This window comes from Xiphias gladius, chromosome 1 (assembly GCF_016859285.1).
Source record: "Xiphias gladius isolate SHS-SW01 ecotype Sanya breed wild chromosome 1, ASM1685928v1, whole genome shotgun sequence".
Classification (NCBI taxonomy): domain Eukaryota; kingdom Metazoa; phylum Chordata; class Actinopteri; order Istiophoriformes; family Xiphiidae; genus Xiphias; species Xiphias gladius.
Genome location: NC_053400.1, coordinates 34,437,610 through 34,454,686, shown reverse-complemented (window position 1 = coordinate 34,454,686; position 17,077 = coordinate 34,437,610). Strand labels below are relative to the sequence as shown.

Here is a 17,077-nt window from a genome sequence, read left to right as displayed (position 1 = left end):
TAGATGAGAACAGCTTCATTGGGAATTCAGCTGCATTAAAACACTGTATATGTGAGCACAGAGAGTAGGAGAGAAGTAAACAGGTAAAGGTCCAGCTATGTACTAGGTTTGGAACTGGTCTTGTTTTCTGTCTTTACAGTGCATGATGGCAGATAAATCTTGGTTAGTGACCACTGGTTATAAACTACTATTTCTGTTGCATTGTAGGATCGTGTGTCCCTATACAGCGTCTACTAATTCTCAACTGACCCTCAGATAACACTGAGATGATATTAGAGCCATGAGGTAAAGACAGACCAAAGCCAAAGTTATTAGCTTCTCCAGTTTATTATAACAACATCAGGATTTCACATCATGTATAAAAGAGTTCATCTTAAAATGAAACCATTACAACGATAAACATTTACGTTTCTTGCTCATAAACAAACAGGACTTATAGAATATAAATACAAACTTTTGTCTCAGTTTACTGCAAATAAACCTGTTTAAAAGGCTTCAGGATCTCAGGACATTATTGGATATATGGGCCCAGTATATATTTATATACACACCAGGAAAATGTCGATATAATAAAATATATATGCTTCAGTGTAAAACACTGTGTTTTTGTGTCCTTTTATTTGTAATTAAACGGACGTTGATTAACACTGCGTGTGGTTTCATCAGAGAGGAGTGGAAATGGCTTCTGTTTCCAAAATAAATAAAAAACTGAACTGAAGCTCACGTGAAGAAAGGACTGAAGGGAAATGAAAAGAGGAGCAGAGTGAAGGTGATATTTACAGTGAAGTTTATGATAATTATCTTTTATTTCGTGGCGTTGCCGAGGAGGTAACAAGACAGGAGAGATTTGAAGATTTTGACACCTGATATTATGAAATGATTGATGGCTTTGAAATAAAAGTTGGTGTGAATTATTGCAGAGTTCGGTGTCTGTGGAGCAGTTTTAAGGGCCCCGACACAGTAACACTGACACGAAAACCCGGTGCCGACGAAGGACGACTGATCGTCGTCCTTTTCATCGTCGCCTTCAGCTGCAAACACCAACAAGAAACTTTATTCAACAAAATAAACAGTCACTCTTCAATATAACCAGAGAATATCAGTGCATTGAGTGTTGCACTTAAAGAACATTTGGGGGACTCTTGATGACACAGATTTATAAAACATTGGTCACAATTGAAGCTACAGAGACGAAGACTTCCTGACTTTAGTCCCCAGTATGGGCCAAACTCCTAAAAACACTGAATCTACATCTCTCCCAGTGGAACTGGGGTATTGGTTGTATTAAACATGGCAGCTTGTCCAGTGCTGTAACAATACTAACTGGCTCGAGGTCGTCTTGGCGTCAAGTACTTCCAATCAGTTTGGAAACACAACTTTACTTAGGAATATGCACAATGTGAGAACGAAGACTAAGAGATGAGGAGATTTTGACACCGGGTATCTACAAGACCAGGGCCGCGAGATTAAGACAATGAGGGATCCGTCTTAGTTTGATTTGCTCCTCAGTGACGCCGATGCCTGAACAAGTTGATCAAGTTGTGGGCTGAGACCCCCCCGAGAACGTCACCGTGACGTCCGCAGGGTTAGTTTTCCTGCGCAGCCACGGTAGACATTATACAGCCGTTTCGCAGTCTGAGTCAAACCAGCCCAGACTAGCAAACTGATACTGGCGTGTAAAATAGTGAAGAAACCACTGAAATCACTGATTAACTGGAACCAGCTTCAGACAGGGGCCGAGTGGTGCCAACGTGCGAAAACGCCCGAAAAGCTACTTCCAAAGGTCAGCCGCAAAATCCCAACGGAGGCCGGGCTGGTTTGGTGTGTCGGGGGCCAGCTGATCCTGAGCCAGTTGGTAATCTACAAACTGCAGATCGATCCACCAATGGGACTCCGTAAGACCTTGTTTTTTATCAAACAAATGTGTTCAGTTTTTTTGGACAGCAGCTCTGGGCCGACCCACACTTCCTTCCTCCACTGCCTCGGGGTTTATGAAGTCGACTCTTCGGTGCTGAAACAGATGGCTAGCATTAGCGTCAGCTCTGAGGTCAGTAAAAACAAATGCTGCCTGTTACTGGAGCCCGGAGGGTCACATTTACATATTATTGAGGCTATGAGAAAGAATGTTTTTGTTTACTGTCGAGATTGCTGGAAAGGACTTTGCCCCAATGAATATGAATAATGGTCTTTTTCATGAATTATACTGGCTACTAACTCCCTGCTGTTGGTTACTGGCCTGTGTTATAGCCAGAGAGGAACAATAGCTCAACTACAAACATTTGGTTAGTCACTGTGCTCTTTTGAACTCGACTGGCAAGGCCGGATCACCAACTGCCCCAGGACCCCAGACCTCCGGAGGCCCCAAACGCTGCTAGTTCACTCCATCCATTTTGTTAAAGTGGCAACCTGGAAGGTTTCGGTCCTGGCTGATTTGGCGCCTCCTGTAGTTTCTGGTGTTAACAGCAAATGTGGTTTAATACTACAGGTCCCAGAATTCTGGGGACCAGCAAAACAAACTTGTGGTTTCAATAAAGACGCCCAGCAATGATTGGCCTTTTTCCATCAGTCTGAGAGCCTGCGAACAGCGGGGCTCACTGACAGGGGCTGGTTACCTGGACGGGGGGCTGGAGTTGTCAGAGCTTTAAATGTCGGCGCGACGGGGCCTTTGAGCCCAAAGCAAGCTAACCCACCACCTCCGGTTCATCAAACACACCCCAGTCTGAACGAACCAGGCCCGAGCACTGACTGAAGAGTTTATATCAGGTGTCAATCCTGACGCAGAGGCTGGTTTTGTTAAGATAACCTGAGGAGAGTCGGCCAGGTGCAAAAACGGACTCAGCTGCTACAAGGTCAACAGGTGACCGGGTCAAAGGTCACATCATAGCTGCCCCTAATCATTTCATCAGCAAGCACTGACAGGACACGGGTTCTGTGAGATGACAACAGCTGCAAAATACACGTTCAAAAATATAAAAGACGCTTCTAGCAAATGTAGAAAGAGTACAAAAATGAGAACAAGAAGTGACCTCTGGCTTCAGATATAAGAAAGTATAAAACATCCACCAGGTGAGGCTCAGCTCCTCGGTAACAGTCCTCCTCTGTCCATCCTCCCCTTCCTCCCTCTCCTCCTCCTCTCGGCTCAGTCGAGGAAGCGCTGGCAGGCTTTCTTCCAGCGGCAGGCCGTGCACCACTGATCTCTGTGCTCGATGCCGTAAACTTTGCGACACTTCTTGGCTTCACCGCGAGCCCTCCTGACACACACACACACACACACACAGTTAACATGGCTGTTGACATTACTGAGAACGACTCCCTGCCTGTTTGGATTCTGTAGGATGAAAACGACACGTAGGGGAGATTCCCGTGTCTCTGGCCTTCAAGTGCTCAGATCATTTTGAGAGGAATAAAACATGTCGCACTATTTCCATAAATCTGGGTTTGATTACACCGAATAACAGACCTGACTGAGTTAAGGGATCTGCGTTTGCTTTGGTTTGCATTTACATCCCTTCATTTGTCCAAAAGCGACTTACGGGTGCGGGACGACGCTAAAGCCTCGGGACAGCGGGAGACCTCGGAGTAGGCACTGAGTACTAAACCTGTTCAGTGAGACAAAGTCTTTGCTGCATGGTCGCTTCCACCATCAGAGCTTGGATGTTTTCGCCACCTACGAAACTGGTAATTACGAAGGTTTTGCTATGACGTGGACAGGGAGTTATGTAAGGGCTGATTCCAGACAGGCTGCACTTTTCGTACTGAAACTATCAATTATTCCTCTGTTCCCCTCTTGTTCCCCGGAGTCTTGTTTTCTTCCACTGAACCTACATCTAAGTCCCAGTCGGAAGCAGTCAGTGTTTCACTGCGACCCGATTCATACAGATTCATTCAAGTTACGCTGTAAATCGCAGCCTGGATTATAAAGTGTTAACGAATGAATTGATTTTTTGAGAGAAAACAGGAACGTGGTGTGTTTGTGTGTGTACATGTAAATGCTGACCTGCAGGGGGCGCTCTGGTGCTGCAGCCACTGCTCTCCTACGCTGACCGAACGCACCCGAAACGACAAACTCTGAGGAGGAGAAAGAAGAGTCAGTCTGCTGCAGAGCGAAACAGGATTCAGCTCCGCAGGACTGCGGGTCTTTTGTTCGAGTTGTCCATCATTCCCTCGTTGTTCCCCGCCGCTCTCTGGTGTTTTCTTTTGGCTCGGAAGGAAAAGGTTCAGAGTTGTCATCATTCTGTGAGCTGTTGAGGCCTGAACAGATGCGGTCGTTTCCATGTCCCTTTGTGTTTTGTCCTCTCTGCTGAGAAAACACGCCGCAGTGTCCCCTGTCGGCCTGCAGGTGGCAGCACTGCACTGTGGCAGATTGATGGAAAATGTGACCGCAAACCATCCAAGGGGATTTTCCTGCTGAATGAAAACCATCAGGGAGGAGCACACACACACACACACACACACACACTCCTCACCCCCCTCCTGTATGAAACCAGTTTTAACAGGCTCCTCTGGGCTGGTGGAGGAAATAAACAATAGACTGCTGTGCAGGATTCAGGCCGAGAGAAACAGAACAGGATTAGACAAGTGTGTGTGTGTGTTAGTGTGTTTACGGGTGTATTTGGCCGTAAGGGGATGTACAGTAATAAATATAAAATGTTAAATCTAACTTAATATTCCCAGGGAAAGTCCATAATGTCTCTTCTCTCAAGGACATGAACAATAAAGTACAGTTTCACTTCACTTCACTCGTGTCCACAGTGTTTTCTGGACTTTTGTCCTTTTCTTTTATTTATCACGACAGCCGGTTGTTTTCTCCTCTTTACACACACACACCGGCTAAACATCTAGTTTGCAAATGCTACAGACTACGAGACAGGAGTTCTTCAGCATTTAATAACTACATGTCCAATGAGTTTTAGCAGCAGAAGGGCTGTCAAAGCCCCGTGGGAGCTGTAGTCGTTGAATGCTGACAAGCTGAACGGAGTCTGTATCGTCTCATCTCATCTCATCTGTGTAATGAGCAGTAGATCCTCGGTAATCTTAGAATACGGACACAAAACCCCAGGAACACATTTCAGCTTTCCAGAAGGTCTGACCACGGAACGCTTCCGTGAGGGAGCGCAAAGGGAAGTGGGAGAGGACTTCAGCCTGGAGCCGGAACGATCAATGGAGTTATCGATTAGCCAGGCCACAGAAAAGTGACCCCTCCGCCCCAGAAGCCGGGGATCAGGAGGAGTATACGCCGCTCGCATTCGGAGCTCCGATCGAGCCCTCGACGATTCGCCGAGCGAACTGATTCTAGGGACTCGGGTCACTCAGAAGACCTGGTCTGAACGTCGCTACAGTAAATACTGAAGTGACTGAAAATGCTCTTCCTGTGTGTAAGGGGGTCGAGGGTAGATCCTAACGCTGAGGAGCAGGCCCAGATAAGTGGTCAGGGTCGGGGTGAAGGTTCAGGGACCAGAGAGAACCGACGTGAATGTTTACCTGTCTGCTGTGGCAGGTGGTGGGCGGGGCCGTCCAACGACAGGAAGCCGTGTTGGAAGCTGCCATCGAGACCACATGGTTGGGAGGCGGAGCCTATAAGAACCGACACAAAATGAGACATAAGAGCTCAAAATAATCCACAAGAAAGATGAAGCCAGTTTCCTGGTTAAAACAGAAGCAAACGGGTTTTACATTTATTAACGTCACCCCGCAGAGTTTACAGAGCCGGGTTTTTAAGAGCCGGGCTCCATTTTGTTTGGATTTTGCAGGTTCAAGCGCACGATTCACATCCAGAACTATGAAAGAATCATCCTTGCAAATGTTCAATGAGGAGAGAAATGCGTTTAGCGTGAGCTCAAGAAAACACCGTGCGTCTGGCGAGAAACTCCAGGGCGCTGCTGAGACCGAGTGTTTTTCTGTTGAATAGCTCAGCATTATTATGCAGCTTACAATATCTGTCAATCACTGTTGATTAGCGCCGCCCTACCTGGTAGGAGTGCTCTGATTGGACCTGCCGGAAGCTGCCGGAGGAGGAGGGGGCGGAGCGACTCAGAGCAGCACAGGGTGAGGAGGGGGGGGAAGGAGGGGAGGGAGGGGGAGGGCTGGGAGGTGAGAAGGGGGAGGAGGGGGAAGAGGAGGTGGGGGAGGAGGGGGCGGGGCCAGTGGGGAGAGGATGTGGAGGAGACTGACGCTGCTGCTGATGGTCCCTCTGGCCGACCTCGGTGTAGTAAAAATCCTCCTCGCTGCGAGAACAACGCTCGTGTTCACCACCGCGGCTGTGAGGGGGGAGGTCAAAGGTCAACGGCATTCGGTCGGATCATCGCCGGAACACACTAGATACTTCTGGATTATTAGACGGGTGATGAAGACGATGAAGAACAGAGGCATCAGAGGAAGACGCTGTCTGCCTCAGCCGAGTCTTACCACAGGTGTGTGGTCCTGATGTGACGTTTGATTCCCACCAATGACGTCAGCCCCTTCCCGCAGGTGGGCCACAGACACCTGTAGGCCACCTTCACTGAGTTCTGCAGGGGGGAAACACACCGTCAGCACTCACCTGTGCGAGAGTTTTATTTGCCCTATGACGACCGACAAACCTGCTCACCCTGCGTTTCCGCGGCGCCGGCTCTTCGAACAGCACCCGCTCCATCTCCATGTCCAGCCCCTCGTCAGGGGGCGTGGCCGGGCTGACGTCGGACTCTGCGATTGGCGGAGAGGGGGCCGGGCTTCCGTGGGTGTGGCCGACGCTCCAGTAGCCGCTGCTGCCGCTGTCCGAGAGCTCGCCGCCTCCACAGTCCATCGGAGGAGCTGAAACACAGAAATACACCGTGTCACTGTGCAACGATTCAGTGGGCAGCTACTCCAGCACTCAAGCTCACGTTGTCATGGTTTATACACTGTTACACCAAACTGCCGGTGATGCTGCCTCTGTGGCGCGGAAACGCTTTGAATCGTTTGTTGTTGTACCTGCGAGGTCTGGGTTTGCTGAGCCGTGCAGCAGAGGGCTGCAGGACAAACTGCTGAGAACCATGGCTGCCATCAGCTCGTCCATATCCACCTCCTCTGGACTCCTCTGGCTGCGGGACGAGAGGAAAACAGGGAGAGGAGGTGACTGGAGTTAGAACCTATTCACCTGGAACGTACGAGGAGATGCGTCAAAACACAGACGGAGAAGATGTCTGACCTCCTGGGCACGTCGATGCAGGACGAGACAGATCTGCTGCTGGACGGAGGCACTGAGGAGGAGGAGGAGGGATGAGATGAAGACCAGACAGAAACGTCACTCTGATCCCCCACACCTGGAGATTCACCCCCTCCTCCACACTGAAAATACACCTGAGAGAGAGAGAGAGGAAACACCTCGGCTCAGTGTGATAGACACCTGTCAGTCAGGGAAAACTGTCTTTTCCCGGGGGGGTTTCCTTCATCGCTCCTTCGGAGGAACTGAAACTTGACGCTGGGATTTTCAGTCTCCGAATGTTTCCTCCTCTCACCTTCAGTCCAGGGTGACCTTTGACTCTGCTCACGGGCTGTTGCCCTGCCGCCGTCGCCACGGTGGCGCCGTCCTCCCCCGTCTCCAGGTTTGCGTGCGCCCCTGCCGCCGGGCAGCTGGAGTTCACCAACGCACCGAGCGGAGAGCGCTTCCCCAGGCGAGTCTTCGGTAACATGTCTCTCTGAAACAGCTGGAACCTGAAGGACGAGAAACAGGAGTCTCGGTCACCGAGTCACAGCTCTGACTCTGAGGCTCCCAAGGCCACACATCACCTTCTGTCCAGCACTGTCCATCACAGAGCGTAACAATCACTGGCCTCTAATGGGCACCAGTGACTGTGGACACTACTTGTTATGAAATTCCCCAAACTAAAAGCTGGTATTCAAATAATGGCTGAGTCTCCAGCAATAGCCAGAGGGCTGGACAGCACCAACAAATAAAGTCTGTTTGCTATCAAACAAGGGGACTCTACAGCCATGCTAGCAGCTCTGCGGGGCTGTGCGCAGACACAGTGGTGCTTTGAGCTAAATGCTAACATCAGCACGCTGACATGCTCACAGTGACAATGCTAACATGCTGATGTCGAGCAGAAATAATGTTTGCCTTGTTCACCATCTTGGTTTGGCAGTCGGCAGTAAACACAGCGTCCGGCCGAGGCTGATGGGAACGTCGGGTATCTGGTCGTAAAACAAGGTACTGGACAAAAATAAACTCTTGACTCGATGGTGGCGCTAGATGAAGAGTCGGGTGAACATCAGAGTTATTGTAACACGAACGACTGAACCACATTTAATCACGGTCCGTCCAACGGCTGTTGAGACTCTTCAGTCTGGACCGAAGCGGCGGCGCGACCGATCATCCGTGGAGCCGCAGCTGCTGCTGTGGCTCAAAATACTGATACTGTACAACAGCTATAATGTCCAGAAAGAGAGCGTTTCGGTCAGCGTGGTTAGTGTGACGTGACCCCGCTGTCGCACTGATGGATTCAGGCTGGGTGAACCGGGAGGAAGTGCTGAGGTTGTATCAACAGCAGATCGGAAAACAGGGCGGCTTCCGACCGAAATGAGCAAAGGCGAAATTAGAAACCAAGGCCTGTCTCTGAAATAAGTCTTTTTGGGGTTGAGGTAAATAAAGGTCCTGGTCCCTACAGCATCTGACGGTTTATGGGAATGTTTGTAAGATTCAAGTTAGGCTCAAACACAAGTGGCGGTAAAGGAACTTTCTCTCGATAAAATAGTGTAAATATGGAGAAATGACGATTCAAATGAAGAACTCTCTGGTCAAAGAACGCGTCAGTCACCTGACCACACCTTCAATGCCAACTTTCAGGAGGCAGCACACGTGCACATAGCACCTCGTGACAGCAGGACAATTCAAAGAGCTTTACATGATGAAATGAAAATTACAGTGCAGTGCAACGGACAAGACAGTCGGTACCAAAAGGGTAGTGAGGTTTGATACCCGGCCCCACCCCCCACTGCAATGTGGCCTGAGCAGTGGCTGCTGGGAAAACTTAAGCTCTGGATTAAGTGTGACGGTCAGATCTGTTCTAGGTTTCACAGATCTGGGTGAAATCACAGTGACTCACAGGCTGCAGTGTCATTTACAGTCAGGGCGCAGAGTGTGAGTGTGTGTGTGTGTGTGTGTGTGTGTGTGTTAACCATTAGCAGCTTAAAGACAGGATAACGCACACTAACTAACTGAGCAGAGGATTAAAATAAATGGAACAGATGGGCTCAACCGTTAATCAATGTGTCTTTATCAGGTTGCATCTGCTGACAACAACGATAATTACAACACCTTTATTACTAAACTGCATCACCATGGCAACATGATGAAATGTGACCCCCCCCGCGGTTTCCTGTTAATCAGTGAGTCAGAGTTTCCAGACTGAAAAAACCCTCAGAAACATGTACACAACCACAAAACATGCAAACCCTTCAAACACGTGCTAATAAACCTAAACACCAACATACTAAAAACCCGGGGCTCAAGATTTGGGTCGATATCCAACCGACGCAGTAACAGGTTGACTTTTCACAGCAGCCACGGCCCGTTTCATGGGTTGGACATTTACAGCGATATCACTTTACATTCACTGACGCTTTTTCATCATTTTCTGCCACTTTAAACTTCCACTCCAGCACGCTTCAGGGGGACACGCTGCTTTGTCCTTTCTACGGCGCCACGTCTGTCCCACAGCTATAGTTACTAAAATTATTATTAAAATTGGACATTAAAGAGAAACGCGATCAGTTTATAAGTTACAGTGCGCTCTTAGGACGTTTTGTGTCTTGTGACCTCTTATTTAAAATCAGTGTCATGACGGTCTCCGCGTCAGGTTTCGGACGTCTGCGAGTTGTTGCCAGCTCCGCCGAAGAGACATTTCCTCTCTAAACTTCTCCCTGGTTTCAAAGACGTCCAGTTATCAAAATTTCACAAAAAAAAACAAAGATTACAGGAAAGTCTGAACAAACTAATGCAGATCTGTGAATCAGACCTTTATTCTTCTTCTTTCATCTCTCATGAATCATCTCTCGACCCCTCGCGTTCACCTGGTGACCCTCTGGAGGGGCCCGAGCCCCGGGTTGGGAACCAGTGGACTGAACTCTCCCCCGGTCTATGACGTAGCTAAAAGCAGCTCCACCTGGACCGGCTCCAGCAGTGGAACGCTGCTGAGGCCTCCGTGACCCAGGATCAATGATAAAGTCAGATTGAACAACGTAACGGTCACGGGGCCAATTTTCTACACAAGTACTTTTACTTGTCACACGTAGACTAAATTTAGCTGATAACACCTCTGTGCTTTTACTTTGGTAGGATTCTGAACTGGGTCACCAATCAAACCCAGGACAACGGCTTGTTCTGACCCAGTTACGTCTCATGTTAGCGTTGGGTTACTGACCCAAACAAAACCAGCTGTAATCAGCTCTAGCTCGTTTTAAACTGGTCACCATTCGTCACCGGTTTTACATCATGTGCCTCCTTTGCGGTTTTTACCGACCAAACGTTTTGTTCTGGGCTCAAACCAGAAATACTCAGATCTTTTTCTTCCGTAAAAGTAGAAATACTCCATTACGGGTGACGTAGTTCAAAATGTTAAAACTAAAAGCTCAAATCGGCAAAATGCACCCGAAGTATCAAGAGAAAAAGTATTCTTTACCAATAGTATACTGTGTACTTGTATATTATTATGTCATTCCCTCTGGGGAGCGGTGGAGCAGGAGTGTGAATAAATCCAAAGCCTGCCGAGCCTTTAGTCGGTTGTCTCGAACACTAGGTCACATTCACCCTGCCTGAGCTTAGATTTACTTCAAACAACCGACGGTAGGATGAGAAATGACGCTAACGCTGGGTCAACGCAGCACTGGGACGGCACCAGTTCACCCAGCGGTTTTCAGACGTTGTGAAAATGAACACACACGGGCATATACTGTACTAACACACCCCTGGGTCTGTCTGCAGCCCCGAGCTTTCAACCAATCAGGTTCCCCCAGTGCTGAGTTCACACCCTCCACAATAAGAGTCCTGAATGAACACAATAACAGCTACAAATGAAGCCATTATTTTTCACTATCAATCAGGGTCTGAACCATTTAGCTTCATCTGCAAAGTCTCCGAAATAAAACCAGGTCTCGAGCTTTAGTTCCCAAACTCCAAAGTGACTCCTCACGCTGTCGATTTAGTCTGAACAACAGTGGAAGTGCAGGAAAGGAAAGCAGCTGATCCAACCGCTCGGTTGCAGAAATGGCCAGAAAAGGCTGATCTGCCATAAAAGATGCTGATCCCAGGCCAGAAAAACAGACCCAAGGAACAGAGAGGTGAAGCCCAGTGGGTGAAGTTAAGGCAGCACGTTTTCTGTGTAAACTTCAGCAGCGGCAGCAGCAGCAGCTGTACATCCACCCAGCACTCATCACTTTCGCTTTATCGCCCAAAACAAGAGCTGACAAGGTGACACATGTTCATGCAGAACTACATCGAAAAGAGTCGGAAAACCCAGGAAATTTTCTGGAAAGAGAGAGAACGGACCTGCGGGTAGAGCAGAGAAGAGCAGGCCTCAGGTGTGACCTACCTGCAGAGTCAGAAGCTCCCGCACAAAAACAACAGCACTTCCAGCGGGTCTGAGTGTGTCCACTGCTCTTCAATGGGAGCAGAGTGTGTGCGAGTGAGCCAGTGTGTGTGTGGGTGTGTGTGCTGCAGGTTGCAGCCAGCCTGAACACCATCAGGGTGGGAGGGAGGGAGGGAGGGAGGGGAGTCACGCAAGACCCGGACAGGACCGCTCCGGGGCGTCTGGAAGGGAGCTGCTTGCGTCAGGACGGACCGGTTTGTGATGACGGTGGGAATTTTCCACGAGCGACTGCGAAAATACTTTCTGTTTCGCCAAACAACGAATGTGGGAGCATCCGATTTGGCTTGTCCACACGAATCCGGTAGAAATGATGACGTTTGCTACCTACTGATCTGTCGTCAGGCCGAAGCTGCAGGCGATTAATCGATAGAAGGTCGCGATTCGAACAGAAAAGTGAGAAATGTTCCCGGGTTCCAGCTTCTCCCGTCTGGAGATTTGCTGTTTTTCCTCGTCTAACGTGACCTTGAGCTGAGCCCCCTCGGGCTTTGAGCCGCCGGTCGGAAACAGGCAAACGCCGTGAAGGCGCCTCCTTCGCGTCCAGGAGGTCACGAGGATTCGAATTTCCCCTTTCAGTCCAAACCGTTAGCGGATCAATCAGTAATCAGACACAGAAAACACGCCGGTGGGAGCTCTGTGCCGGCAGAGGAATAAAGGCAGAAATTCAGAGGTGAACCGTTCTGAGATTCTGCCGTGTGATGCGGTTCTAGCTGATTATTAAAGCTCCAGTTCGGTCGTACCTCGAACCACCTCGCCGGTCGGTGCTTCAGCAGGGCGCCTTAAAATCGGCTCAGGGTCTTCTGGCTGTTTATTTGAACACGATCATTAATCTGTGCTTTCGTCTAGTAAATAACAGATTCCACGACTTTAAGACCGCGTCCTGCCCCGAGGGGCCCTGACATACACATGGGGGCCAGCAGATGATTATCAACGGATTCACAAAATGAAATTAAACTCTCTCCCGCTTCCTGTCTGCTCTTTCCTTTTCTCTTTGACGGCGTCTCTCCTCGTCCTCGGGAAGCGCCGGAGGCTCGGAGAAAATCCTGCACGTGAAACGATCGGAGGCAGGAAACCCCGTTTTTCTGGAGTCCCTGACCTGCCACGGCCAGTCGCCGTTCATCTGAGGCTGAAGAGCCAGAACGCCCCAGCGTTGCCGCCCGTCACCGGGGCCCCACCTGAATTTACCCTGGGGTCAGAAACCGAAACCGAAGGACGTTTAGAGTTCGGGGGAAATAAAGAGAAGCTGCTGGGAAATCTCCACTTTCACTTTCTCAAGTCCTTCCTTTTTTGTTCAGTGACGGTTCAGGCACCTGCCCCCCTGCCCCAGGTCTGATCAGCCGCTCCGGCTCCGGGTTTTCCCGGCAGCCTCCGCGGTGGCTCCTCGCTCCATAGTAAACAAGAGAACCACGTGGGGGGGGGAGCTGGGCGGCGATTGGCGGAGCCCAGCCGTGCAGGAACGCGCCCCACCGAGGTCTGTTGTTTACCGACCTTCAGCGGCGAAGCGGGCAGGACGGACCCGTCGCGCTGCCGGTCGTGACCGAGCACCACGGGCCCGTAATAGCTCCGTAGCACCACCGTGAGACCTCCCAGCGCGCGCGTGCGCGTCTGGAGCCGCCGCGTGGCCGCTCGGCTCCGTCGTGTCATTTACGGTCTCACGTGGTTTCACCAGTTCACGGCGAGGACCAATCAGCTGCCCGAGCCGCAGCACGTGCGGCTCAGCGTCCGAGAGGCCCGACAGCTGCCTCCGCGCTGCACAGCTGTGTCAACCTGTGTAACGCCTGGAGCCGGACTCCTCTGATCCCGCCACAACATCTGCATGACGCCTCGTGGCAGTGGCGCGAACATCGCTGCTGCGGCCGCACAAGGCGACGTCAATGCGCAGAGATGCACGACCGGAACCAGGCGCAGGACGGTCTGACGGGTCGGGTTCGGCACTTTGGGACCAGCCCGGGGGTGGAGGAACATTACGGGGTTTCTGGTGGTGCAGCGTCCCTCTTTTTGCAGCTGCACTACTGCACGTACTGGTAGTGTGTGTGTGTGTGTGTGTGTGTGTGTGTGTGTGTGTGTGTGTGTGTGTGTGTGTGTGCGCGCGCGTGTGCGTGCGCGCGCGCCCGTGTTGTACTGTTTGCAACAACAGTGGTAACAAAGAGCAGCCTGTGGGCGGGGCCCAGCCCTCACTGATTACATAACCCCGCTCTGACGCACCTCTCTCTACCGCCCACCCTCTGTCCGTGCGTGTGTGTGTGGAGCCGCACGTAGCGCACACGCACACACACTCTCTCGAGCTACGTGCTGATTGTGCCGAGCGTGCTGTGTCTAAAGGAGCAGTCCGCCCTGTTTCTCCTCTCGGCGTCAACAGCCCGAAATGGACGAAAGAGTGAAAGGAACCAAAGCAACGTTTTCTCCTTCATGTTGATCCGAGTTCATTTAAATTCTCAGACTCGTCTGTTTCTTGACCAGAAGCTGGAAACTGAAAAGCCAGAAGTCGGTGGTCACGAGTCCGACGATTCTTACTTCGGCCTCGTTCACAGGCCTGATTTATGTTTCCTCTAAACACCAGCGTCTGTTATAAAAGCTGGATCTGGATCCAGATGCAGGTTATCACACGCTGCAGCATGAAAGTGACAGCAGCCTGAACCTATAACGAGAAACAGTCGCTCGTCGGCGCCTTTTTAAAAGTCGTTTTCTCCTTAGAAGAGAGAGCAGAGAAGCGTTTCTACCAAGGTCCATCAGACACCGGCAGAGCCGAGGAACCAAAACAGAAGGAATCCAGGACCGAGTTGAGGCGGTTTCACGCGGGTCTGCGTGCCGTACATGTGTCGAACGCATCACAGGATGAGAAGCCTCCTGCGAGGATCTCTGTCGTGTTCAGGGTCATCACCGTCGGACGGTTTGTCGTGTGAGACCGAACGCCGAGTCCACTTCACGTTCCACTGGTCCTTGCATGAGATTTGCGGTGTTTGTCGAGGACTTCAGCCTGACAGTGGTGGTTTTACTGGGCAGAGCTGCTGCCGCCGCCGCCGCCGACCAGGAGCCACCCATCTTCAGAGCCTGAGTGTGAATGGACACACTTAGCACCTGAGACAGGATTAACCGCTGCTGGTCCATATGGAGAGACGCTTGACGGTTTGTACTGGGAACCAGTTAGAGCCACACCACACCAGTCCACCTGAACTCACCACGATGATGCAACTGGTCTGCGCTGAGGAGGAGGGTGTTCACTGAATTAGGGGGACGCAGGCGGTTCTTGTCCAGGGACTGATCACACGACCTGCTGGTGCTTCTCAGGTGTGTGGGTCAGCTGTTACATCCGGAAAGATACGCGGAGGACCGGGAGGACCGGGAGGACCGGGTGTTTTCCCTCCCACGCTTCCGCCTCACTCCGCTGCTGTTCACCTCAACCAATCGGGTTTTGCCGCAGCCTCAGCGACGTGGTGTCGGCGACTTGCGAAAGCTTGAACATCCGTTCCCCTCCCTGCCTCCGTCTTTTCCGAGCTGCTGGCTCGGCCGGACGGCGGAGGCTCTCGACGGAGCCGCTCCACCCGACGGGGGGCGGGGCCGGCGCTGAGACCCTCTCGTTTATCTCTCTGACTTTTAGGTTCATTCGTTTCAGAGCGAAAGGCCCCGTTTGATCGTCACTCAGCAGTGATCAGGTGGACTGGCACCAGGACCGCTACGAGGACCGGTTTCCGTGGTGACAGCTGACTGTCTGCACGGCCAAAGGTGTTCGGACACCCCTTTCTGCGTCCTTTAGTTCCGGTGAAGACAAATCTCAGTGCTGCGGCAGACAGCGATGAAGAGCGGGGTTGATTCGTTCACGTTCACCAATCCGAATGCTCCTGAAACGCCGATCAGGACGGCGCGCGTCGTGTTAAAGGGGCATTCCACCACTTTTACGCAGGAAGAGTTGGTGGTTTGTTCTTTAAACGGTTGGATAATGTCTCCCGTGTCTCTGGGGCTTTGTCACGTCTCAGAAAGGGACATAGCTTTGGTTAAGACACAGAAACCCCGTTCTGCAGACCGGGGACATCGGTTTTGAAAAACATGTCCGGGTCTAATGTTTGACGGATCCAGTGTTTAGGGGAGTTTGACCCAGTCTTGGGACTAAAAGTCAGATTGGGACTTTTAGGTCAGTGGTGCAGTAACCGTCTCGCTGAGCTGTGAGAGGGAGAGCCTCAGGCGACGGACTCAGTTCGTGAGAATCAGAGAACCTCTAACGTCATGAAACCACCCGTCCCTGGTGTGAGTGTGTGAGTGTCATATATCTGATTGCTCATGGCCTGACGCAGCGTGAGAGTTTCCCACCTGGGCGCCGGCCTTTACTTGAGATCCGATCCGCGTTTCTTTCTTTCACATCTGACGCTGCCCGGTCACTTGGAGCTGCCACTAACGAGGGCTCAATCTGAGCCTGTTCGTTTTGACTATTTTTGTCTGTTTTTCTGTTCTTTCCTTCCTCCCCAGTCACATCCATCACCTCTGGGAGGAACCAGAGTTTCAGCGGCCGTCATCTCTCAGAAGGAATGCGCACAGTCAATGTTCGGACACTTAGCCGATCGACGTGGTAAACGTGCCTACTGACAAGTTTTCCAGCGTTTCACTAATCCACCACAGTCCTCTGCTGAACTCTGACTCAGTTAGTCACAACAGGATGTTACCAGCACACACACACACACACACACACATTGTCACATCTGAACTCACACTGACTCACCATAAATTTCTAAATGCTGCAACTTCATTCCCAACCTGCAAACTGTAAATCATCCGGTTCCCCTGCTGCCTGACAAACGGGAGTAGACTGAACTCAGGTTACAAGTTTTTGAAAATGTAAAACTGACTGAGGTCAGAGTTCAGTTCTAACTGAGACATTGGGTGGAAGTGTTCTCGTTACCGTGGAAAGTCTATTAGAGACGCACGGCGAGACCTTCGTGTAAAGAGCCGAGTGAACTCTCAGCAGTTCGTTCTTCCAGAAGACCTCGATGTTTGGTTGGAGCTCTGAAAGTTAGGACGGACATTCGTTACGTTGCAATGAACGAAACGTGCATATTTACCTTCAGCTTCAAGAGAAAAGACGAGGCGATCCCACTGGATTCCCGCGCCCTGTTTTACGGAGCAGGATGATGAACTTTCACATGAAACAACAAGTAAGACAAGATCTCTCCGCAGCTCCAGGGCAGAACAGACACCGGGGGCGGGCGGAGGGCATGCCCCCCCCCCGCGTATCAAAAACCCTTTTTGTACAAAATTCCCAAGGAAAAAAAATTCAAATCCATGCGGGGGAGCTCTGAGTTGAGTCCACTCCAGTTATCACTGAGCCTCTTCACCCAGGCAGGACAACAGAAGCGCCTCTGGACTAAACTCTGGACTTGGCTTTGACACAAAATGCCTCCAGTCTCCACGTCTTTGATGATCCACCGACTGTTTTCTCGCTCGCACTCAACCTCCACCAAACCTCAGTGCTTTTCCCTCCATGTTAC

General features: G+C 50.8%; 1 protein-coding gene across 6 annotated transcripts; it reads right to left on the bottom strand.

The window, feature by feature from the left end:
* Positions 1–213: 213 nt before the first annotated feature.
* Positions 214–16,723, bottom strand: znf395a (zinc finger protein 395a). Of its 6 annotated transcripts, XR_005708296.1 has the most exons (11): positions 11,547–11,681; positions 7,476–7,671; positions 7,166–7,317; positions 6,949–7,058; positions 6,587–6,789; positions 6,406–6,506; positions 5,969–6,257; positions 5,482–5,574; positions 3,998–4,068; positions 3,064–3,251; positions 214–2,011 (listed from the first exon to the last, which is right to left on the bottom strand). XR_005708296.1 is itself a non-coding variant. In XM_040138243.1 (10 exons), the coding sequence occupies exons 2-10, from the start codon at positions 7,647–7,649 to the stop codon at positions 1,990–1,992; spliced, it is 1,215 nt and encodes a 404-aa protein (XP_039994177.1). In that variant the 5' UTR covers positions 7,650–7,671; positions 11,547–11,681; the 3' UTR covers positions 214–1,989. The 6 variants fall into 6 exon arrangements, 5 of the variants coding, with proteins under 5 accessions (XP_039994177.1, XP_039994157.1, XP_039994149.1 ...); XM_040138243.1 differs by lacking the exon at positions 3,064–3,251; XM_040138223.1 differs by lacking the exon at positions 11,547–11,681 and adding an exon at positions 16,652–16,723 and having other exon boundaries at positions 217–3,251.
* Between the last annotated feature and the right edge of the window lie 354 nt (positions 16,724–17,077).